The 24,511-nt window shown below is 45.4% G+C and overlaps 1 protein-coding gene and 1 long non-coding RNA gene across 3 annotated transcripts in view; both read right to left on the bottom strand.

Annotated features, from left to right (window-relative positions):
- The window catches only part of LOC121859256 (blastula protease 10-like), a 55,925-nt gene extending 33,916 nt beyond the window's left edge, over positions 1-22,009 (bottom strand). The window contains exon 1 of the mRNA XM_042356004.1: positions 21,798-22,009. Within this exon, the coding sequence (XP_042211938.1) occupies positions 21,798-21,848 (51 nt within the window). The 5' untranslated portion in view covers positions 21,849-22,009. The remainder of the gene's footprint in view (positions 1-21,797) is intronic.
- A 449-nt stretch (positions 22,010-22,458) lies between these two features.
- LOC121859341 lies at positions 22,459-24,511 on the bottom strand. Of its 2 annotated transcripts, none has more exons than XR_006087630.1 (3): positions 23,947-24,511; positions 22,683-23,046; positions 22,459-22,486 (listed from the first exon to the last, which is right to left on the bottom strand). It is a non-coding gene; the product is annotated as an uncharacterized LOC121859341 (long non-coding RNA). The 2 variants fall into 2 exon arrangements; XR_006087629.1 differs by having other exon boundaries at positions 22,683-23,039; positions 23,947-24,510.

Below are 24,511 nucleotides of genomic sequence, written 5' to 3'. Positions count from 1 at the left end.
AGAGAGAGAGAGAGAGGGAGAGAGAGAGAGAGAGAGAGAGAGAGAGAGAGAGAGAGATCCACATTCCTCTTCCCTCACTGAACTTACTCTCAATATCTCCACATCCTCCTCACCTCCATCCTCTTCCACACCCTCTTCCACCCTCTCCCACCTCCCTCTCCCCCATCTCCGCCACCTCCCTCTCCCCCACACTAATTACCACAACAAAACAGGGTAAAGTGAGTGTACATTTTAGAGACAGAAAATAAGAGGTGGAGAGAAAGAGATGGACAGGTAAGACAGACAGACAGACAGAGAGACAGAGAGACAGAGATAAAAAGATAAATAGAACGAGAGACAAATTTAGAGACCCTGCAGTAATAAAACGGATTAAGATGGTCTATATTTTGTACAGTTATTGAGGCTCTTCACTTTAACGCCACCTGTAGTCACCTGTCCTACTGACCACAGCTGTTAACGTATAGAATTGAGGGTGTGTGTGGGGGTGGAGTGGGGGGGGGTGTATGTATGTGGTGTGGGGGTGCTGCGTGTATGGTGGTGTGGGTGTGTTGTGTGTAGTGGTGGTGTGGAAGTGTATGTGTGTTTGTGTGGAGATAAGATGTGGATATGTGTGTTTGGAGGGGGTGGTGTGAACATGTGGATATGTGTGGCGTGTGGGTGTATGCGTGTAGGGTTACCCACTGTGTCTATATGACAGAGGTCCCACAACACTGACACTTCACACTCACAGCAACACGACCCCCACCACCACTCTCTGGCAGCTTCATTTCCCTCGACGAGCATGATAACCTTTCCACCTGTTCATCCATTACATGTACACACACACACACACACACGAGAGAGAAAGTCGAACTAAAACACCCGACTACTCACCACCACCGTTTATCATAAGTTATCATCTGACCCAAATAAGATCAAGTTGTAACCTAAATGACATAGGGCTTAAGATGGTGTGAGAGAGTCAGGAAATAACAGAGCTTGGGGTGATAATATTGCAGTAAGAATAAGGACGACATTTTTAGTGCTCATGGAGGAAGGCTGACGGGTGTGACGACACTTACTGTTGTCTCCTCGTGGGTGATGATGTAATGTAATGTAGACGAGAGGGAGGGGAAAGGAGGGAGGTAGGGGAGTAGGTACAGAGCGAGGGATAGAGGGAGGGACCGATGGATGGATGGAAGGGGGGGAAAGGGATGGGAGGGAATGAGAGAGACTGAGGTAGGGTAGGAAGGATGGAGAGAATTAGAGAGGGAGAGAGAGAGAGAGGGAGGGAGGGAGGGAGGGAGGGAGGTAGGGGAAGAGGGAGGAAAAATGAGGAGTAGACGTCTGGGTAAGGCAAGAAGTAAGTGGGTGTGTCTACGTGACGGGAGAATTAGTCCACTGTGTCTAGCGAGTGAGGGGGAGGAGGTTGTAGGCGGTCACTTAATACCCACACTCACGAAAGGGTCGGGGGGAAAATTTTCTGATGTGTGTGTGAAAGAAGAATAGAGTTAGAGGAAGGGAGTTAATAATTTGGAAATTGAAGAAGTTTAGTGGAATGCGGGTTGACGCCCTTGCTATTGGTTAGCTAAGCAAATAGTATGTTAAAGTTGTGTCTTGTGGGTGATTTTCTTGGAGCTGATTTACTGGATGGTTGTCCGCTTTTGGCAGCTTTGCCACTAGACAGCTCACCCTATCCCATATATGGGTGTTTTGAGGGCCTTATTTCATACTCCGCCGACCCTACTGGCGGATGCTGGTCTAGGGTGGTTGAGAAGGGGCATCAGGCTTGGGGGTGAACTACATGGACTTTACGGTTAAAACCGACCTCATAACGAGATCTGAGGTTGCCGAGTTCCACGACAATTTAATTAATGAGTTACTTAATGCACAAAGGCTGAACATACCATACCAAAAAATTAGATCAAACAACAATGACCCTAAATGGATAAATAATTATTTAAAGAACATTATTGGTCAAAGGAAGGCTAAAGGTAGGAGGATAAATCGTGGCGAAGTTTACCTCTGAGATTATTATAAGGTATTGGCCGGGAGGGTTAATACCGAGATAAGGAAAGCAAAGAGGAATAATGAGCTGAGGATAGCAAGGGAGGCGAAGACAAACCCCAAGGGCTTCTATCAAATGTGTCTAACTAAAACACGAGAAAAGATTGGGCCATTACAGTCAAATACCGGCAAGCTAACTGATAACTATGGAGAAATGAGCAATAATCTGAATAAATATTTTTCAACAGTTTTCACCACCAAAAATTTAAACATGATCCCTGAGGTACCGACTCTATTCAGAGATAATGAAGAAAACAAATTAAGCGAGATAGTAGCGACTAGTGACGATGTCAGTTAGCAAATAGACAAACTAAAGCCTAATAAGTCACCTGGTCCCGATGATATATTTGCCGGAGTATTGAATGTAAGGAAGAGCTTAGTATGCCCTTAGCAAAGTTGTTTAACATGTCCTTAAAAACAGGTGTAGTACCAGAATCCCGGAGGATAGCGAATGTAATACCGATTTTCAAGAGGGGGGGATAGATCACTATCCTCTAACTACCGTCCAATCAGTCTAACATCAATTGTAGGCAAATTACTGGAAGCAATCCTTTCAAACTCTATTCGAAACCACCTGGAGAAGCACAAATTGATCAATGATTCCCAGCATGGTTTCACTAGCGGGCGTTCATGTCTAACTAATCTATTAACATTCTTTTCATCAGTGTTTGAATCGGTGGACGAGGGGTACGACTATGATGTGGTGTTTCTCGACTTCAGCAAAGCCTTTGACAGAGTCCCCCACAAAAGACTAATAAGAAAAGTAGAATCATATGGCATTAAAGGTGATATTCTAACATGGATTAGGGCGTGGTTACAGGACAGGAAACAGTGAGTGAGCATTAACGGCACTAAATCCCATTGGAGCAACGTCACTAGTGGAGTTCCCCAAGGCTCAGTACTTGGACCATTATTATTTATTATATACATAAACGACATAGATATCTGCATAGACAGCAACATAAGTAAATTTGCTGATGGCACTAAAATAGGACGTGTAATTCAATCTGACGAGGACTCCGCAAAACTACAGGAAGATCTAAAAAAAAATTTCGAATGGTCTGAAAAATGGCAGATGAAATTCAGTGTGGACAAATGTAAAGTACTCAGTATAGGGGATGTAAACAGGGAAACCAGTTACCAGATGAACAACGATGCCATTGTGAAATCCGACTGCGAGATAGATTTAGGAGTAATGAGAAGTAGGAATCTTAAGCCAAGTAAACAATGTGTTTTTGCTCGTAACAAGGCTAATAAAGTACTTGGGTTCATACAAAGGAGTGTTAGTTACAAGACTAGCGAAGTCATCTTAAGATTATATCTTGCACTTGTGAGACCTCACCTGGATTACGCAGTTCAGTTCTGGTCACCGTATTACAAAATGGATATAGAATCCTTGGAAAGAATCCAGAGGAGAATGACAAGACTAATCCCAGGCATTAGGAACCTTGAGTATAGAGACAGGTTAAAGCATCTTAATTTGCACTCCCTCGAGAGACGTAGAGCGAGGGGCGACATGATAGAGGTGTATAAATGGAAGTCAGGGCAAAACAAAGGGGACATTACAAAGGTACTCAAACTATCCAACCAGGAGTGCACTCGTAACAATGGTTTTAAATTAGACACATTTAGATTTAGGCGCTAAATAGGTAAACACTGGTTTGGAAACCTAGTGGATGAATGGAACAGGTTACCAAATATCATCATTAACTCGAATATGCTGGATAGCTTCAAACATAGGTTGGATGCTTATATGAGCAATAGGGGTTGGGTGTAAATGGGACTGCCCAGTATGGGCCAATAGGCCCGCTGCAGTTTCCTCCATTCTTATGTTCTTATGTAACCGCTATAGGTCTCTTCGCAACGAAGCCATCCGCGAAATACGCACTGCAAAGAAGTCTCGCTACCCATCCAAGTTGCAACACCTGAAGCAGACCAACACCAGTCAGTGGCACAGTAAGCTTAAATAACTCTGTGGACTAAACAATAAGACACACCCCCTCCCCTCCTTAGCCATCTCAATGGTGACGTAGTTGAGCAATCAAACAACCATTTCGCTACTATATGCCAGACGCTCCCCTGGTTTGACACAACCAGTCTCCCTGTTTACCTACCAGCCCCTTTTCCCACTGACTTAGTGGAAGAATTTGAAGTAGTAAAACGTCTGGATAAACTGAAGTTATAACGCTCAACCACCCACATTGACTTATCAATGAAACTCTACAAGAAGTTCTCCCCGGAACTAGCTAAACCCCTCTGTTCCATCATCAATACTTCCCTCAGCCAAGCAAGATGACCAGCTAACTGAAAGACCTTATATGTGACATCAGTGCCCAAGTCAACCAGCCCACAATCCTTGAATGAGCTACGACCCATTGCCACCACTCCAATACCCAGCTTAATCTGTGAAAATTTCGTGTTTGACTGGGCTTATGCTGATATTGGAGGCGCCATAGATCCTCAGCAATTAGGCAATATGAAAGCTTCCTCCACCACTCACTGTCTTGTTAGCTTTCTCGACTACATATACCGCAATCTGGAAAAACGAAAAACGTCGGTGGCTGTCACCTTCATTGACTTCACCAAAGCATTTGACCTAGTCGACCACAATTTAATCATCAACAAAGCTATCGACCTGCGGCGTCTCCCTCGGCACCAAGATGGGACTGCTCTGCTTCCTTACGCTTATCAATGATGCCCTGCTCGCTGGAAATATTTCGACGAATCCACCATTGGGATCAGTGTCAACAACTCTGCTCCTGACTACACCGCCCTCCAGGATTTATTGAACAGTCTCCAAGATTGGGCCACCAACAACCACGTCACCATCAACCTTACCAAGACCATCGTTATGCACATCAACCTCTCATCCGACGTTGTCCCACCCCCTCCCATTACTTAGGCACCAACACACTCCAAGTTGTAGACTCCACTAAGCTCCTCGGCGTCACCATAGACGACAAGCTAAATTGGAAACCACACGTCAGTGAAGTTGTCAAATCATCCAGTTTTCGTCTCCACCTCCTCCGCCGACTCAAGTCCCTCGGAGTTCCTGCCCCCGAGCTCCTCAGTGTTTACTCAACATTCATACTTCCCAAGCTCACTTATGCCTCTCCTGCCTGGTTTTCCTCCCTAAATGCCTCACAACGTAAACACCTAGAAAAAGTGCAAAAGAAACCATGCAAATATATTCTCTCCCCTTCCTACTCCACATATCAAGTAGCGCTCAAAACACTGACCCTCTCGGCTCTCTCTGACCATCACCACGACCTCATCTGCAAATTTGGTGAGAAGCTTCTTCACCATCCTCGATACTGGCTTCCTACTACCACCAGAGATCCCTCGTTTGCGAATTGCTGATCGACACCACAACCGCATCCAGTCCATACAAGCAAGTACTGATCGCTATAAGAACAGCCCAGTCCCAACCATTGTAAAAATTATCAATAACTTGTAATAAACCAGTGTATTCACTCCCAGTAAATCACTGTTTTGAAATGTCCTGTAGTTTGAGCTTCTCCGTACCTAGTTATTATACATCATATTTGTATCACTTATGTTACTTGTATATTATTTATAAACCAAGTGACCCATTCCCCAATTATGTAACTGTATATTTTCAGCCTTCCGGCTGCCATGCTCTTTCTATAAACCGTTAATTATTATTGTTATTATTATTATTATTATTATTATTATTATTATTATTATTATTATTATTATTATTATTATTATGATGTTTTATTGCCTGGCCGTGTAGATCGGGGGTTGTAATGGACTTCTTGAGGTTTGGTAACTTTTTGGGAACCATGTATGGTTGTTGTCGTTATCTGGTGGTAGTCTTTGAAGGAGTTCTTGCTCTGATCGTTCTATCTTTTGCCAGACTCTGCTGGCCAGGGTGTGCAGCTGCTGGTTGATGGGTTTTATTCTCAGGTCTCTATGTATCTCGGCTGTGGTTCTGGTGAAGGGGTATCTTTCACCTGTGACGAATCTCAGTGCTCCATTTTGGACCACCTGTAATTTTAATAACTGAGTGGTGGTCATAGTATGAAGAGGTACTGCTGGGTAAGTTAATATTGGTATGATAAGTGATGTAACCAGGCGGAGTTATATTTTCTCTGGTAGCGGGTTATCCTCGCTAAGACCACAGGAACTTAAGACCTATCTGCTGTACCATTCTCAACCCCCTTCTCTCTGACACCTAGACAGCATCACCTCTTCAACTCACCACAGACCACACTAAACTAAGTCCCTTGCACTTTTAGAGTTAATTCAATACCCAATCACTGGTCGTTTTACAAAGTGTCAGGCTTATTCTCTGGTTACTCATTGGTCACTAAATACTGGTGGGCGGTGCTATTATGTGTGTGTGTGTGTGTGTGTGTGTGTGTGTGTGTGTGTGTGTGTGTGTGTGTGTGTGTGTGTGTGAGGAAGATCAGGCAACTTCTTGGTAATTACAGTTCTAGACTCACCTTAACAGAGAGACGTTCACAGACACAGTCAAGCTACTTGGAGAGTGTGGGTGGAGGGTGAGGGTGAGGAGGGGTGTGGGAGGGTCGAGGGTGTGTGGGGGAGGGTGGAGGGTGTGTGGTGTGTGTTGGAGGTGTGTGGGGTGGAGGGTGTGTGGGGTGGAGGGTGTGTGGTGGAGGTGGAGGGTGTGTGGTGGTGGAGGGTGTGGTGAGGGTGGAGGTGTGGGTGGGGTGGAGGGTGTGAGGGTGGAGGGTGTGGGGGGTGGGGTGGTGGTGGGGTGGAGGGTGTGTGGTGGGGTGGAGGGTGTGGGTGGAGGGTGTGTGGAGGTGTCTGGGTGAGGGTGGAGGGTGTGTGGTGAGGGTGGAGGGTGTGTGGGTGGGGTGGAGGGTGTGTGTGGGGTGGAGGGTGTGTGGTAAGGGGTGGAGGGTGTGGGTGGAGGGTGTGGGTGGGGTGTGGGGGGTGGAGGGTGTGTGGTGGGTGTGGTTGTGAGGTAAGGGTGGAGGGTGTGTGGTGAGGGTGGAGGGTGTGAGTGGGGTCGTGGGTGTGAGTGAGGGTGGAGGGTGTGGGTGAGGTGGGCTTGTGTGGTAGGTGGAGGGTGTGTGGTGGGGTGGAGGGTGTGTGGGTGTGGGTGGGGGGTGTGTGGTGTGGGTGGAGGTGTGTGGTAGGGTGGAGGGTGTGTGGTGAGGGTGGAGGGTGTGTGTGAAGGGGTGGTGGGGTACAATGTTGGCCTTCTCTGCACACACACACACACACACACATACACACACACACACACACACACACACACACACACACACGACGAAATATTCCACCATAACTTTGGTTTAACTTCTCCGAACGATGGTTATCAGGAAGGTTAAGTTCTGACCCCGTCCCACACACACCACACACACACACACACACACAACACACACACACACACACACACACACACACCAAAACCTCAAATTTCACTTCATATTTCTGTGATAATTAATCTGTTATTTTCATCTATATGTTATTATTACGTTTGTTATTGTTATTTATTGTCTTGGGTTATCTGGTAAGAGCTGAAGATATGGTAAATTAATCCAATTTTCTTGGCCTTGTTGTGGATATGACCAAGAATGTTGTGGTATTTCCGCTTGTTCTTTCGCGGACATTTTCTGACGTTTTGGAGACTATTTTAGCACAGCTCTCAGTGATGTCCTTCCCCCGGGTGTGTGTGTGTGGGGGGGTATTTTCACCACTTGATCCACCACACAGACACCAGATGAGAGATAGATTGTGGATATGTAGGAATCCCCGGAGCTGAGAGGCAAAAGGAGGATGTGTTCTGAGGTATAAGTTGTGAGGGTATCAAGTGGATTATAAAAAGTGAGGAGGAGCTTGTTGGATGAGAGAGCCATCACTGAACGTGGAGCCTTATAAGGAGGTGGGGCGTGCCTCAAGGGATCCATCCACTGGTTCATCCTGACGAGGTTCACACCGTTCATCTTGTCTTACACTGAGGAGATCTCGACCTGACGCCCAACAAAGAGACGTTTATGAGGGGACATCCTTTAGAGATAGAAGACTCATCGGCTTACAAGACCTCCTCGACTAACACAGTGGAAGGGTCTCTGAGGGGCGCCTCCTGTCATAAACTGATTACAGAAAATACTTGGTTGACGATACTTGAAGCAGGTATACAGCCCTTATACATTTCAGCTTAGGTTGCTTCCGTCTGTTGATATGTGAGGCCAGTAAGCTGACCCCGCCAGTCAACTAAGCTTCTCCCATCAGTCAACTTAGAAGCTTCCCTCACCAGTAGAATTAGAAGCTTCCTCCACCAGTCAACTAAGCTTTCCCCACCTGTCAACTAAGCTCCTCCCACCAGTCAACTTAGAAGCTTCCCCCACCAGTCAACTTAAAAGCTTTCTCCACCAGTCAAATTAGAAGCTTTCTTCACCCGGTAACTTAAGCTTCCCCCACCAGTCAACTTCGAAGCTTCCCCCCACCAGTCAACTAAGCTTCCCCTACCAGTTAACTAAGCTTTCCCCAACAGTCAACCAAGCTTCCTCCACCAGTCAACTTCGAAGCTTCCCCCACCAGTCAACTAAGCTTCACCCACCAGTCAGCTAAGCTTTCCCCACCAGTCACGAAAGCTTCTTCCACCTGTCAACTAAGCTTCCTCCACCAGTCAACTTCGAAGCTTCCTCCACCATTCAACTTCGAAGCTTACTCCACCAGTCAACTAAGCTTTCCCCGCCAGTCAACTAAGCTTCCCCCACCAGTCAATTTCGAAGCTTCCCCCACCAGTCAACTAAGCTTCACCCACCAGTCAGCTAAGCTTTCCCCACCAGTCACGAAAGCTTCTTCCACCTGTCAACTAAGCTTCCTCCACCAGTCAACTTCGAAGCTTCCTCACCCACCATTCAACTTCGAAGCTTACTCCACCAGTCAACTAAGCTTTCCCCGCCAGTCAGCTTAAGCTTCTCCCACCAGTCAACTAACCTTCCCCACCCAACACAATCAGTCAACTAAGCTTTCCCCACCAGTCAACCAAGCTTTCCCCACCAGCCAACTAAGCTTTCCCCACCAGTCAACTAAGCTTGCCCACCAGTCAATCCAAGTCACCCACCAGTAAGCTAAGCTTCACCCTCCAGTCAACTAAGCTTCCCCACTAGTCAACATCGAAGTTTTCCCAACCAGTCAACTTCGAAGCCTCACCAACCAGTCAACTAAGCTTCCCCACCAGTTAACTAAGCTTCCTCCACCAGTCAACTTCGAAGCTTCTCACCAGTCAACTAAGCTTCCCACCCAGTCGCTTAGCTTCCCCCACCAGTCCACTAAGCTTCTCCACCAGCGTCAACGAAGCTTCCCCACCAGTCAACTAAGCCTCCCCCACCAGTCAACTAAGCCTCCCCCACCAGTCAACTAAGCTTTCCTCACCAGTCAACTAAGCTTTCCCATCCATTTTTGTGGAGGATAATGCCATGATAAGTAATTTGGGGGAAATGAGATGCATGATATTGTTGTATGTTTCAGGTGCTTCAACTACCAGGGTTTATGAAGCACCGTTCACTAGGTGTTAGTTTTAGGTGCTTCAACTACCAGGGTTTATTAAGCACCATTCACTAGGTGTTAGTTTTAGGTGCTTCAACTACCAGGGTTTATTAAGCACCGTTCACTAGGTCTTAGTTTTCGGTGCTTCAACTACAGCTAAGTTTCACACCTTCCAACAGATAAGTTTCAGAAAATAGAAAATGCTTCACATCCTCTTTGTCAGCTGAAATCTGTTACACCATCCGTGACTAACTGGAAGTGTGTGTGTGTGTGTGTGTGTGTGTGTGTGTGTGTGTGTGTGTGTGTGTGTGTGTGTGTGTGTGTGTGTGTGTGTGTGTGTGTGTGTTATGTCTCTACCATCGCCTCTGTTTACTATACTAGTCTGGCCTGATCAGCACGCTCATGGGGGGGGAGCTTTACATACACGTCTATGAGGGTCGCCAGAATGGTTTGGTTTTCAGTATATCAGAAACATTGTCTGTGTGTATGTGTTAGTGGTAAGGTTTTCTACCCTGCTTTTGACTCGGCTTCCACACACAAATAAAAACAAAAACAACAAAGAATCCTTGGCTGGTGACTTAATTTCTTGCATAGTATGTCCTTGTGGAGTGACGTCATGACTTCTGATATAATGTGGTTGAAATTTATTTGGATCCCAAGATTGTCCCAAGATTATCCCAAGATTGTCCCAAGATGGTCCCAAGATTGTCCCAAGATTGTCCCAGGATTGTTAGCCATGGCGTCTCGTGTGACATAAACGATGCCCTCTGAGATTATCACTTTGATTTATAACCTCTGATAAGATAAGAAGTGTTGTGGGGTTAATTGTGACGAATGAGTTGTGTCTAGAAGGAGGATGAGTTGAGTCTTTCATCCATCATTGTTCATCACCGTTAAGCTGGATTAGTTGAGGTAGCTGGTGGGTTATGCTGGTCAGAGTGGGGGGCATTTACCAAGTGTATCCAAGGTTTCTGACACAGATTATTGTGTGTGTGTGTGTGTGCGTGTGCGTGTCCTCTCAGAAGGTCTTCCTGCAGGTCACTGATGCAGCTCACTTGAAGGCAACACTCCAAGGACTAAGGATCTTGTACACTAAGACTCGAGATCCAAGTGTGAGGAGGACATCAAAGCCTGAGACAAATTTACTTATCCTCCTCAGCCGTGTCAGGAGGGGGTCTTGGGAACTCTCACTGTCTGTCTGTTTGTTCCGTGTATCTTGGAGCCATAAACACACTCCTTCGATAAAATGAAATTAATCTTAACCTAACCTAACCTAACCTAACCTAGAGAGAGAAAGAAGAGTTTAGCGGACAGTATTTTGTGTCACCGCCTTAAAGAGTTAATGGCGTCTTGGTTTGTATTGTGGCGTAGCGGGGAACTTGACCACATACACTGACGATCGTGAGCTTGGCGTTCGGCAGCTTGGCGTCTTGGAGGCTTGGTCCTTGGAGTTTAATGTACTTAATAGTGAGGCGAGTCAGGATCGAACCCAGGATCTTGTGATAAGGATACGACTCGGCCAACATAGCTACCAAGCGAAATTACACGACCATACCAAGGTTAACGTGTGTGTGTGTGTGTGTGTGTGTGTGTGTGTATGTGTGTGTGTGTGTGTGATAGCAGTAACCCACCGAAGAATTCCGTCAACATTAAAGAATTCAGTGCAAGGACGAGGCCTGTGTGCATGTGTGTGTGTGTGTGACGTCAGCGGTCAAGGTTGTGTCGACACCATAGGCCTTGCAGGGAGTGGGGGGCAGGCAGGGTGGTCAGGGGTGGGTGGGCAGTGGGGTGTAAGGGAGGTTAGGGGAGTGGGCAGGGGGGGTGTAAGGGAGGTCAGGGGGCAGGCAGGGGGGTAAATCCGTGAACTTGTGGGTTGATTACTTTTTCTGTTGTGTGGTACCCCGTGAGAGAGGGACTGAGTGGGCGGGGGTGTGTATTATATAGCTGTGTGTGTGTGTTTGAATGCGCATTGGTATATATATGTGTGTGTGGGTGTGTGCATGTGTGTATGTATAGGTGTGTGTATGTTTATGTATGACAGAAAGGGCAGGGTGAAACTATGGACAAGTTTCTTTACGCCATTTGCCTCTGTCTACCCAGCAGTAAATGGGGACCTGGATGTTAATCGATTTGCGGATCGCGTCCCGGGGTAATGGTTAGCCAGTGCAGTTGGCGAGGTGTCCGGTCTTCTCGGATTATTCCTTGACACTGGGTTATGCAGCTCGTTAACTTAGGGTGTGGTTGTTGTGTTGGCGACAGCTTATACACCTTAAACAAATTCACGTTCAGGTGGCACTAGGGCTGGCGAGCAACCATTATTATCATGTTTGACAGCGACGTGAAGTAACGTACACTGATATCCATACTTACAAGGAGATACACATGAAAGGTAAACACACCCACACACACACACACACACCCACACACACACACACCACTGTCATCTCGCATGGAACATTGTAACTTATTAACTGTTCTGGAATCTCTCACTACAGGCCACCAGAGGGCGACTGTGTCAAGTTCATTTTGTGAATGTGTTTACACGTGCGGGTCAGTCTCAACCACTTGTATGAATGCTCGGGTGTGTGTGTGTGTTGGCGTGGGCGTTCATATGTGGATGAGTTTATTTGTGTGTGCGTGTGTGCGTGCGTGTGTGTGTGTGTGTGAGACTAAACATAATATACTGTAGACACATCGATATAAGAGTTTCAATAGAGTTTAATAATTGCCAGTTTTCTCTCAATACCTTCTAAGTGTTGTGCTGTGTGGTGTTGTGCTGTGTTGTGCTGTGTGGTGTTGTGCTGTGTGGTGCTGTGCTGTGTGGTGTTGTGTTGTGTCGTGTCGTGCTGTGCTGTTTTGTGTCTGTGTTGTGCTTTGTCGTGCTGTGCTGTGTCGTGTTGTGCTTTGTCGTGCTGTGCTTTGTCGTGCTGTGCTTTGTCGTGCTGTGCTGTGCTGTGCTGTGTTGTGTTGTGCTGTGCTGTGCTGTGCTGTGCTGTGTTGGTGTTGTGCTGTGTTGTGTTGTTGTGCCGAGGTGAAGAAAAATCAATGTTTTCTCTCATTAGCCACCAGAGTCGTGACCTCTTGGTGTTCATTATGGCGCAGCGGGGGACTGAACCAACCTTTAATGGCGTAATAAATTTTAATTTCTATTCAGACTTCAACCCAAAAAATTATACCGTGATATTATATTAACGTGTGCCATAAATACACTGAATTGCATTTTTGTTTTCAAGTGTTGCAAAATTAGCGATGGTTTTGAGAATTCACTTAAAATGCATTGGAAAAACATCTTGCTAAGAGTTCAGAGCAGCAGAATTTCTCAGCACACACACACACACACACACACACACACGATGGTAAAGTCATGAAGGATGTAAATACGTACATGGTCTTGGCTGGTCATCTCTCGGCCATTGTTGATTTAAGGAAACAAACACGCGTGCAATGTTGCCAACTCTTAATGACGTCACCAGAGGATCTTTTACGTCATTCGATATTATATTCCAGGATTTGTTATACGTCTTGTGGATTGGTTGTTGGTTTTATATCACAGTGTTAAAGAGGGATTTTGGTGGACTGTCTGATTCTCCTGTCTGTCTCTCTGTCTGACGGTCTGCCTGCCTGTCTGTCTCTCTGTCTGACTGCCTGCCTGTCTGTCTGTCTGTCTGTCTGTCTGTCTGTCTGTCTGCCCTTTTCTCCTCTCCTTAGTGTCTTGTTTCCACTCATTATATAGAAAACAATGGATTTTTTTGCCACCGTTTAGTCTGTCTTAATTTTTGTGTTGTGCTTGAGAGAATTTGTTGTTTTGTTTTTATTTTTCAAGTGTATAGCGTAAGGTTAGGTGAGGTGAGGTTAGGTGAGGTGAAAATACCCAAGAGCTTCATTAGAATTTAGTTTAGTTTGATTATAGTCGAAAATGATAATTGTTTTGTGGTTAAAAGTAGACATAGTTTATATTTAACATGTTATTATGATAAAACTAATTAACTTGTAGAGGTAATTTGTGTGATTTATGACATACATACAGACACATACGCTTCACCCTTGACCACCGAAGGGTCAAGACGTACAGTATCGTTCAAGATTCTTCGAACACTGCTGGAGACAACTGGCAACTCCAGGCCGTTTGTTTACTGTAGTACGAAGTATAATATAATACGAAACAACAAAGCCCAACCATTAATTAAGCAACGGGGAACTAAGAACCAATCACCGATAACCTTTTAAAATTCATTCATAGTTTTAACTAGGTATTATAGTGAACAAACGGCCTTGAGTTGCCAGCTGTCTCCAGCAGTGTTCGAAGAATCTTGAACGATACTGTACCTGGCGATGCCCCTCATAACACCATCTGTGAGGGAGTTACTACACCACGTGATGCCCCTCATAACACCATCTGTGAGGGAGTTACTACACCACGTGAGGCCCCTCATAACACCATCTGTGAGGGAGTTACTACACCACGTGATGCCCCTCATAACACCATCTGTGAGGGAGTTACTACACCACGTGATGCCCCTCATAACACCATCTGTGAGGGAACTACTACATCACGTGAGGTCCTTCCTAACACCATCTGGGAGGGAGTTACTACACTACGTGTCTGCTGCTCAACACCTCAGCTCACATGATCTACGTGTGTAAACATTAATCTGTATGTTCACTGTATGTTCCTTCACCTTTCTCTGATGAAGGCTTTTGTTAAAACACCAATGTATGTAATAAGTCATTTATGTCCAATGTATATTTTCAGCCTTCGGGCTGCAGAGTTTTTCAATAAACCGTTAATTATTATTATTATTATTACACACACACACAATGCATACATACACACACACACACATACATACACACACACATACATACATACACACACACACACACATACACACACACACACACACACACACACACACACACATACACATACACACATACATACACATACACACATACATACATACTTACACTCGTCTCTGGATGTGTCTTCCAAGAGAGTGTTTGGTGCTAGGCAGCCCCACACAGCCTTGTCCACTCCGTATTGTTTGTTTATCTCCAGGGGCGTGAGGGACCACGAGCCTAGACCTTCTTTACGTCAAGGTTGTGTCTCGTTTACCGCGCCACTGAGGAAGAGTTTTCTTCTTCCATGTGTGCCAGAACAGGGACACAGAGTCAGTTTGGAGCAACCAAACCTAACCTAAAGTAACCCAACCTAACCTAAAGTAACCCAACCTAACCTAACCTAAAGTAACCTAACCTAACCTAAAGTAACCTAACCTAACCAAACCAAACCTAACCTAACATGGTAGGATTGGATTAAGTACTTGAGGATCATTAGGTGAAGTGGATTGGAATTTTAAAGTATTTTCTCATATTTTTCTTTGTATTATGGAGTGTTTTTGTTAGTCTTTTGTTTTTATTTGTCTTTTGTTTTTGTTTGACTTTTGTTTTTGTTTGTCTTCTTGTGATTCCGACAGTGTGACAAAAACTTTGCCCCAGGAGTAGATGCCAGATATTACTAAGTGTTCAGGGAATTTTGTCCGCAATTGTACAGTCACTCAAAAAACTATCTGTACTTGGGGTGATCGATGAGTTTCAGAATGAACACTATGACTCATGTTGTCTCGGTAGGGTTGTCAAAATCCTTCGTCCTTTGTGTCATATTTTTTCAACACAATTTTGTCGAGATAGATTTTTGAGTGACTGAACATAGTGTTGTCGTCTCTTCTACCTAACACAGTGGTTTTATACATGGTGTTGTTGTCTCTTCTACCTAACACAGTGGTTTTATACATGGTGTTGTTGTCTCTTCTACCTAACACAGTGGTTTTATACATAGTGTTGTTGTCTCTTCTACCTAACACAGTGGTTTTATACATAGTGTTGTCGTCTCTTCTACCTAACACAGTGGTTTTATACATAGTGTTGTTGTCTCTTCTACCTAACACAGTGGTTTTATACATAGTGTTGTTGTCTCTTCTACCTAACACAGTGGTTTTATACATAGTGTTGTTGTCTCTTCTACCTAACACAGTGGTTTTATACATAGTGTTGTTGTCTCTTCTACCTAACACAGTGGTTTTATACATAGTGTTGTCGTCTCTTCTACCTAACACAGTGGTTTTATACATAGTGTTGTTGTCTCTTCTACCTAACACAGTGGTTTTATACATAGTGTTGTTGTCTCTTCTACCTAACACAGTGGTTTTATACATAGTGTTGTTGTCTCTTCTACCTAACATAGTGGTTTTACACATAGTGTTGTTGTCTCTTCTACCTAACACAGTGGTTTTATACATAGTGTTGTTGTCTCTTCTACCTAACACAGTGGTTTTATACATAGTGTTGTCGTCTCTTCTACCTAACACAGTGGTTTTACACATAGTGTTGTTGTCTCTTCTACCTAACATAGTGGTTTTACACATAGTGTTGTTGTCTCTTCTACCTAACACAGTGGTTTTATACTATACACTAGTGTTGTCGTCTCTTCTACCTAACACAGGGTTTTATACAGTGTTGTTGTCTCTTCTACCTAACACAGTGGTTTTATACATAGTGTTGTTGTCTCTTCTACCTAACACAGTGGTTTTATACATAGTGTTGTTGTCTCTTCTACCTAACACAGTGGTTTTATACATAGTGTTGTCGTCTCTTCTACCTAACACAGTGGTTTTATACATAGTGTTGTTGTCTCTTCTACCTAACACAGTGGTTTTATACATAGTGTTGTTGTCTCTTCTACCTAACACAGTGGTTTTATACATAGTGGTAAGTGAGGTGATGATGTATCACTTGGAAAATGGCGTTCCAGTGACTAAAACGAAGGAAATGTCTCTGCCAATCACAACCCTGTATTTACCAGATTAAGGCCAGACGCTTCACTGATTGGTGGTCTAGAATCCTCGTTCCTCACAGTTTCTACTTTCGGGGACAAAGGCTTATTTACGTTTTAGAATAAATAGTAAACTTTTATAATCCTGCAAGATAACAAGTCTGTGAAATTACACAAGATTAATTTATTCATTGTCTCTCGTGTGAAGACCGAATAAAGATAGTTTACTCCTAACCTAAGCTAAACCAACCCTACTTAACCTAACCCTACTTAACCCAACCCAACCCAACCCAACCCAACCCTGCCCTACCCAACCCTACCCTGCCCAACCCTACCCTGCCCTACCCAGCCCTGCCCTGCCCTACCCAACTATAATATATATACCTCCAGCAACACTGTACTGTAGTATGGTATACCAGAGTTGTGTAGCTGAGCATACCTGTGTACCACCACAATTCAACTGTGTACTTTAGACTTAGGGTACACACATAAATAATGGAAACTCATCTTGTTACATATTTATACCCATGACCCAGGTGGCCCTCGAATTCTTGATAGACCATTTCCTCGCTCAAGTATTACCTCTACAAGGACAAGTGAGCCAAGGTACTACTCGACCTGACCACAAATACTCAAAGGGTCCCACTCATTAAGTTCACACCATAACTAGAGACGCTACGATGCATCTTAATGACTCACTGAAGCAACGACACCAAGACATCTCACAAGGAAAAGACATCGTATCAACTTAATACTGTGTCTCTAATGCCGACTACCTGAGTCCTCTTAATCCGAGTGAGTGAAGAGACTGAACTTATATGACCTTGAGAATCTTAAGTAATTATTATCTGGTAGTCACAGGGAGGGATAGTGAGGCGGTAATTGAGTAGAGAGACGGATTTTATTCCCTGAGAGACAGAGAGACGGTAGTGGGGTCGTTAATGTTCTCTTGTACTCTCCCATCACCTTGTACCTCTCCTGTACAGTATTGTTGTGTGTTAGTTCCGTCCAAGTGGTGTATTTTACCTGGTACAAATAGATATATTATCACGGCGTCCCTCTTAACATTTCTAGATAGAGTGAATCCACCATCTAACGAAGTCCATTACGTATATGTAAACCCTCCATCTAACAGACTAGATAGGTAGTATAGTCCGTTAAAATCGAAATCCGTAATATACGAAACCTCTATATAACGGACTATATAAACGTTACAAAAAAATTCACTACACTAAAACAGACTCAAATCGGCTCTACACTCTTACTGCTTATGGACAAATTCCTACACACGATTTACCCTGACACAGCACACTCGCTCCTGACGCCCACCACAACCTGACGCAAACATCAACATAGAGAACACATACATACGTAATAAATAAATAAATAAATAAATAAATAAATAAATATATATATATATATATATATATATATATATATATATATATATATATATATATATATATATATATATATATATATATATATATACCTATATCACGCGCACCTTCAGTGATTTACTTGCATATATATATATAATGGTTGCCCCTCGTATAACGAGGATGGCCGGCCCAAGGGCCACCTCGGCGTGAATTTGTTTAAGGTGTAGAAGCTGTCGCCAACACCACAACCACACCCTGAGTTAACGAGCTGCATGACCCAGTGTCAAGGACCAGTCTGAGAAGACCGGACAGCTCGCCAACTGCACTGGCTAACCATTACCCCGGAACACGATCCGCAAACATCCAGGTCCCCAATTACTGCTGGGTAGACAGAGACAAATGGCGTAAAGAAACTGGTCCGTAATTTCACACTGCCAGGGGATCGAACCCGGGTCCGCTCACTTGCGAGACGAGAATACTGACTATTACACCACAGGTTGACATTCATACAGACATACCCGAGGAATATATAAGGGGAATAAATGAAGGTAAATAAACAAGGGAAGGAGATAAGTAAGAACAGTAAGAAAGATTTAAGTAAAGAAAGTAAGAAGGACGGAGACAAGTAGCAATATGATGAGCGTGAGGGAGGGAGGCAGGCGGCCATTACTTGTGATGTTAATGCCCGGGCAGTGTGTGTGTGTGTGTGTGTGTGTGTGTGTGTGTGTGTGTGTGTGTGTGTGTGTGTGTGTCCTGGCTCAAATAACACAGTGGAACACATCATCACTATACTATATTCTTTCGTCTCCTCTTCCTCCTCTACTCTCCCCTCCTCTCCTAACCTCTCCTCTTCTACCTACATCCCTTCCGTCCCCCTTTTTCGTAAACACACCACGTCTGGGTAATCTACATGTGTGTGTGTGTAGGAGGGGATTTTTGAGGTTTTGCGTCCTGATTATCTCACACACTCTGGATCACCCACTGTTCATCCCACCCACCCACTGTGAGTTAGCAGTATCCACCTAGTGTGTTAATCCACCACCCAACCACTGTGAGCTAGGACCCCTACTCCCACCACCTCCCACACCCTCTACACCCGCCTCCCCACCACACCCTCTACACCCACCACCTCCCCACACCCTCTACACCCACCACCTCCCCCCACCCTCTACACCCACCTCCCCCCACACCCTCCACCCACCACCTCCTCCCCACACCCTCTGCACCCACCACCTCCCCTCTCCACCCTCTGCACCCACCACCACCCCCACACCCTCTGCACCCCACCACCTCCCCACCCTCTACACCCACCACCACCCTCTACACCTGCCTCCCCCCCACACCCTCTACCACCACCACCTCCCCCCACACCCTCTACACCTACCACCTCCCCACCCTCTACACCCATCACCTCCCCACTGCCACTCTACACCCACCACCTCCCCCACACCCTCTACACCCCCACCTACCACCTCCCCCCCCACACCCTCCTGCACCTACCACCTCCCCCCCACACCCTCTGCACCCACCACCTCCCCACCACCCTCTCTACACCTGCCTGCCTCCCTCACCCTCTACCTACCACCTCTTTCCCCACACACCCTATACACCCCACTTTCCCCCCACCCTATGCACCCCCCCTCCCCCCACCCATCACCTACACCCCACACCCTCTACACCTACCACCTCACCCCCCACACCCCACTAACATTACACTAGGTTATGTAGGATTAATCCCACTGTTGTCTACATGAAGGATCCCGGCAGGTCAAGGAGGATTTACCAGGGGCTTCAACACCCTTTACCCGAGCCTCCCACGTACACTGTGTATACTTAAGGCAGTGTGTGTGTACCTTCCTCCCACGTACACTGTGTATACTTAAGGCAGTGTGTGTGTGTACCATCCTCCCACGTACACTATGTAAATGTATACCTCAGACAGTGTGGGTGTGTGTGTGTGTATCAACCTTCCACGTACACAGTGTTTACCTCAAGCCAGGCAGTGTGTACCAGCTGATCTAGTGTAAACAAACCCGCCTTCTACCGGGACACGAGAGAAAAACTGAACCACACCAATAAACAAGTGACAAGCACCCCCGCGCAACACAACACCATGACTGTCATTATTTACATTCATTTATTCTTCTTCACGAGGCGCTGAGAGTCATATATAGAGCTGCTGTCGCATCTTATGATAAGGAGAGATGTAACTATCTCATAAGATGTGAAATAATAAACATCAATTGGATACTGATGTGTTGTGTTTACATTTGATGGGAGTGACGTCACAAACAAAGATGGCTGACAGGGGTCCACAGTTTTGCTCATAAGAGTTTGTGAGTAATGGCTGCTGGGTGGTCGTGGTGGGTCTTATCACTGGAACAAGTCTTTACGATAATTAGTTGATGTCTGAGAAAAGTAGTTGACCTCACGGTTTAAGTAATGATGTCATAGTTAAGTAATGATGTCACGGCGGCTTTATCTGATCGCAATGAACCAGGGTTTGCTGACCGTATGTGTGTGTGTGTGTGTGTGTGTGTGTGTGTGTGTGTGTGTGTGTAAATTTCCACAATCGCAGAGGTCAAATGTTTTCACCTCATTTGGAAATGTGAGAACCTAACCTAACCTAAGTGACTCGATAAAGTTACGACACTAAAATCCAGAATGGAGAGGAAATTGACCTGAGACTGGAAGGGTAACTGGAGGCATTTTATGATCTGGTTTAGTCTTGTGGTTAGGTTAGGTTGTTATTTGAGAAAACTTGATCCTGATGCCGTGAGCAGTGGTGACCTCTCTCTCTCTCTCTCTCTCTCTCTCTCTCTCTCTCTCTCTCTCTCTGTCTCTGTCTCACACACACACCGAGCTTCAGATGACCACATACTTTCAAAACTCCTCAAGCAGATTAAGACCAGCTGGGACAAGAGGCTGTCAAAACCTTGTAGCTTTTATATTTTGACGTAAATTATATTCTGATGTCAGTTATATTCTGACGTAAGTTATATTTTAACGTATGTTATATTTTGACGTATGTTATATATTGACGTAAGTTATATTTTGACGTAAGGTTTTTATAGTTTGTCTCGTAGGAACTATATTTTGTCTTGAGTCATTTAACTTTATCGTAAGTGTTTTTTATTTTATCGTAAACACAAATTAAAGGACTTGGCTGATTAAGACTGAGGTCTGCTGTTACTGGAATCCGGTATTACTGGGATCCGCTGTTACTGGGATCTGTTGTTACTGGGATCTGTTGTTACTGGGATCTGTTGTTACTGGGATCTGTTGTTACTGGGATCTGTTGTTACTGGAATCTGTTGTTACTGGGACCCGCGAGGACTGGGACCTACTAAGACTGGGGCCCTCTAGGACTGGGACCCGCTAGGACTGGGGCCCGCTAGGACTGGGACCCGCTAGGAATGGGACCCACTAGGACTGGGGCCCGCAAGGACTGGGACCCGCTAGGACTGGGACACGCAAGGGCTGAGACCTACTCGACTTAGGACCCGCTAGGACTGGGACCTACTAAGACTGGGACCTACTAAGACTGGGGCCCGCTAGGACTGGGGCCCACTAGGCTAGTTTTAAAACATAAGATAGTAAACAACAATACTAAGGCGTAAAACAAATAAACAAAGATATAAACAAAATCGATTAATCAATAAAAACAAAAAAAACAAAATCCGAAAAGATAAATAATTCCTAAATATTAAATAAAAAAATATATATATAATTATCTTTAACAATTATTTCATAGATTTTGTAATAATTTTTTTTACGATTATTAAAAAGTTGAAATGAATAAAAGTCGGTAAAGGATTATAAAAGATTATTACAATGAAACCTCGATTTAACGGATTATATAGATGAAAGTCCGTTATATCGAGGGTCCATTAGATGTGAAACCCTCCATCTAACGGATTATATAGATAAAAGTCCGTTAGATAAGAAAACCTCTATTTAACGGATTATATGGAAAGGGAAGTCCGTTATTTGGAGGTTTTACTGTATTTTATCAGGATGACAGAAATTATTGAGTTACTTACCATACAGGCTAATACGACCACGCGCGGTGACCAATTCCCCTCAACCACCATTCTCTCCAAGCTGGCCGGCTGGGGTGGGCGGCTGGATGGGCGGCTGGAGGATATCAGGGCGGCTTGAGGGTGTCTGGGTCGCTGGGGGGGAATGGGTGGGCGGCTGGAGGATATCTGGGCGGGTGAAGTGGTGTCTGGGCGGCTTGAGGGTGTCTGTCGCCAGGGGGGGGGGGGCTGGTGTGCCAGGGTGGCTTGATGGGTGGTTCAGGCGGCGTGATAAGTAGTCCAGACGATGGTATGTGGGCGGTGGCCAGTCTCTCTGTTTACTATCATGGGCGGCCGGGTGGTGGAATGAATGGGCGTCAAGTTTCCTCGGAATGTGTGAGTGGCTGAGGGAGGGTCAGGCCGGGTGGTGTTGAGTGGCTGGATGATGGGCGGGTGAGCAGGTGGGCGGCTGGATGGGTGGGCGGGTGGGTAGGTGCGGTACGGGCTCACCTTGAACAAGTCGCTCTCCTCACGCCTTCATCGCCTCCTCCACCAGTAGTGTGAGTCTTCCCCTTCATCCTACACACACACACTCGGCCCAACTCACGCGGGTCCACTTCACCTCAGTCCAACTCACATGGAATTCACTACACCTCTTTAATGTCCAGCTCACGTGACCACCAAACCGGCTCAACTCACGCGGTTCACTACACCTGGCCCAACCTTCCGCGGTCTACTACACTTGTCCAGCCTGACGTGACCCACTACACACCGGCTCAACTCACGTCACCAAGACCCCTGGTCCAACCGCGGTTCACTACACCCTGAGTCCAACCACGCAAGTCTACTACACCCCTGTCCAGCTCATGCGGACGCATTTCATATAGTGCATTAAACGGCCCATTTCACCCTGGTCCAGCTCACGTGGTCCACTACACCCTGGTCCAGCTCACGTGGCTCACTACACACTGGCCCACTTCACCCTGGTCCAGCTCACGTGGTCCACTAAACCCTGGTCCAAACTCACGTGGTCCACTACACGCTGGCCCACTACACCCTGGCCCAGCTCATGTGGTCCAGCTCACGCGGTCCATTACACACTGGTCTAACTCACACGGTCCACTACACACACTGGCTGACACCTGTCTCATCAAACACAAGTACTCTTAACACCTGTCAGGCCCTGAACAATGTGTATGGCTGTCAATATCTGTCATTAATACCTGTCCTCTGCACCAGGTACTGCTCTCAACACCTGTCACTCACCTGTTCACTCAAATATTTTTTTTTCAATATAAAACTTTTTTCTTTCACTTAAGATCTAGATACACCGCCGCTAGATGTGTTAGATGTTAATAATGATGAGGCAGGTGAGATGGACGGGTCATGCACACACACACACACACACACACACACACATTCATCAAGATGCTGGGTAGGTCTCTTATCACCCCCCTGTCACTGGTCTTGAGTCACTCGTGCTTCTGTCATTATCTTGTTTAACGCACTCACACAAACACGCGTGCATGCCTACACACACACGCAATGCTTGTGATCTGTGGTGTAGGGTTGTGTGTAACGACAGGGTTATAGTCTTTTATTATTTTTATTATACAAACGATTACTCATGTATTTACACATACAAAAATACATACATACCTGTTAGTTATCTCTCAAAATCCTTCTCATTACCTGAACGGAATAATTAATTAAGGAGTCATGTCACCTGAGATAATTACTTCACTCTGCTTCATTATATCGTGAAAGCTCATTATAGTACCTCACACTCTGTTTACTGTGTCATTGTACCTCTATGCTTGAGAGGTGTTTATGAAATTTAACATTAACCTGTATGTATTTCTGTCGGTTACAGTACTAGTGTCAGGTGAAGGGTTGTTGTGTTGGTGGTCTGTATTAACTTGAAGCTTCCTTACAAGTTTGATCTGTCGAGTCATTGTCTGTCAGGTGTAAAGAGTTAATAACTTTATCTCCAGGTAAACAATTATAGATCACTGTCAACATTCTGTTTAATGACGACAAATAAAGCAATAGATAACTTCAAATGTTTCCTGGACAGTATCACCTTGGGATGTTCCTCAATAAACATTATTTGGAACACTGTTATCAGTTAGTAAACAGATGTGTCAATATTGTCGCCATAATCACTACTTACACGTGTTATTATTTTCTCTCGTAAGGCATTAACTTGGTTCGTTATGGATCATAATTATTATCTCCGCGGACCACCACCACCGTCCTGGTGAACGCCACTCCGTCAGTAGAATGCGGGTGACAGTCCTCCTGATGTAAGTACTCGTGGAAGGATAGGAGGAGGGTGCGTCGCCCCCATCTAGCCAGAAGCAACAGTAGGAGTCCACGAGGCAGGGGCAGTAGGAGGTAGAGTCGGAGCGCACGTCCGTGTGTGAGCGAGGACGTAGCCCTACTGAGGACAAGTCACTAACGTTAGTGGGTTGGCCAGACGTGCCGGGTTATCACACTAGCATCTGGCTGGTCGCGTCGCTTGTATCTCGCCCCGCCAGGAGGTACTTGTGGACTCTCCTGTTCCCTTGTTATGTCCACCATTACTCAGTCTTGGTGTGGTCCTCGTGAGTGAAGGTGAAGGGAAGCTGTGGACCGTGATGTTGGGGTGCGGGCCGCTGCTGGGGTGACGTCTTGTTTATGTTCGATTTGCTTGTTGACTTGTTGTTTATTGTGGCGAAGACCAGGAGGAGATTATC

The sequence above is a fragment of the Homarus americanus genome, unplaced genomic scaffold (genome assembly GCF_018991925.1).
Source record: "Homarus americanus isolate GMGI-L3 unplaced genomic scaffold, GMGI_Hamer_2.0 scaffold36188, whole genome shotgun sequence".
Lineage (NCBI taxonomy): Eukaryota > Metazoa > Arthropoda > Malacostraca > Decapoda > Nephropidae > Homarus > Homarus americanus.
The sequence above is the reverse complement of the archived record's forward strand: the minus strand, read 5'-3'. Positions and strand labels throughout refer to the sequence as shown.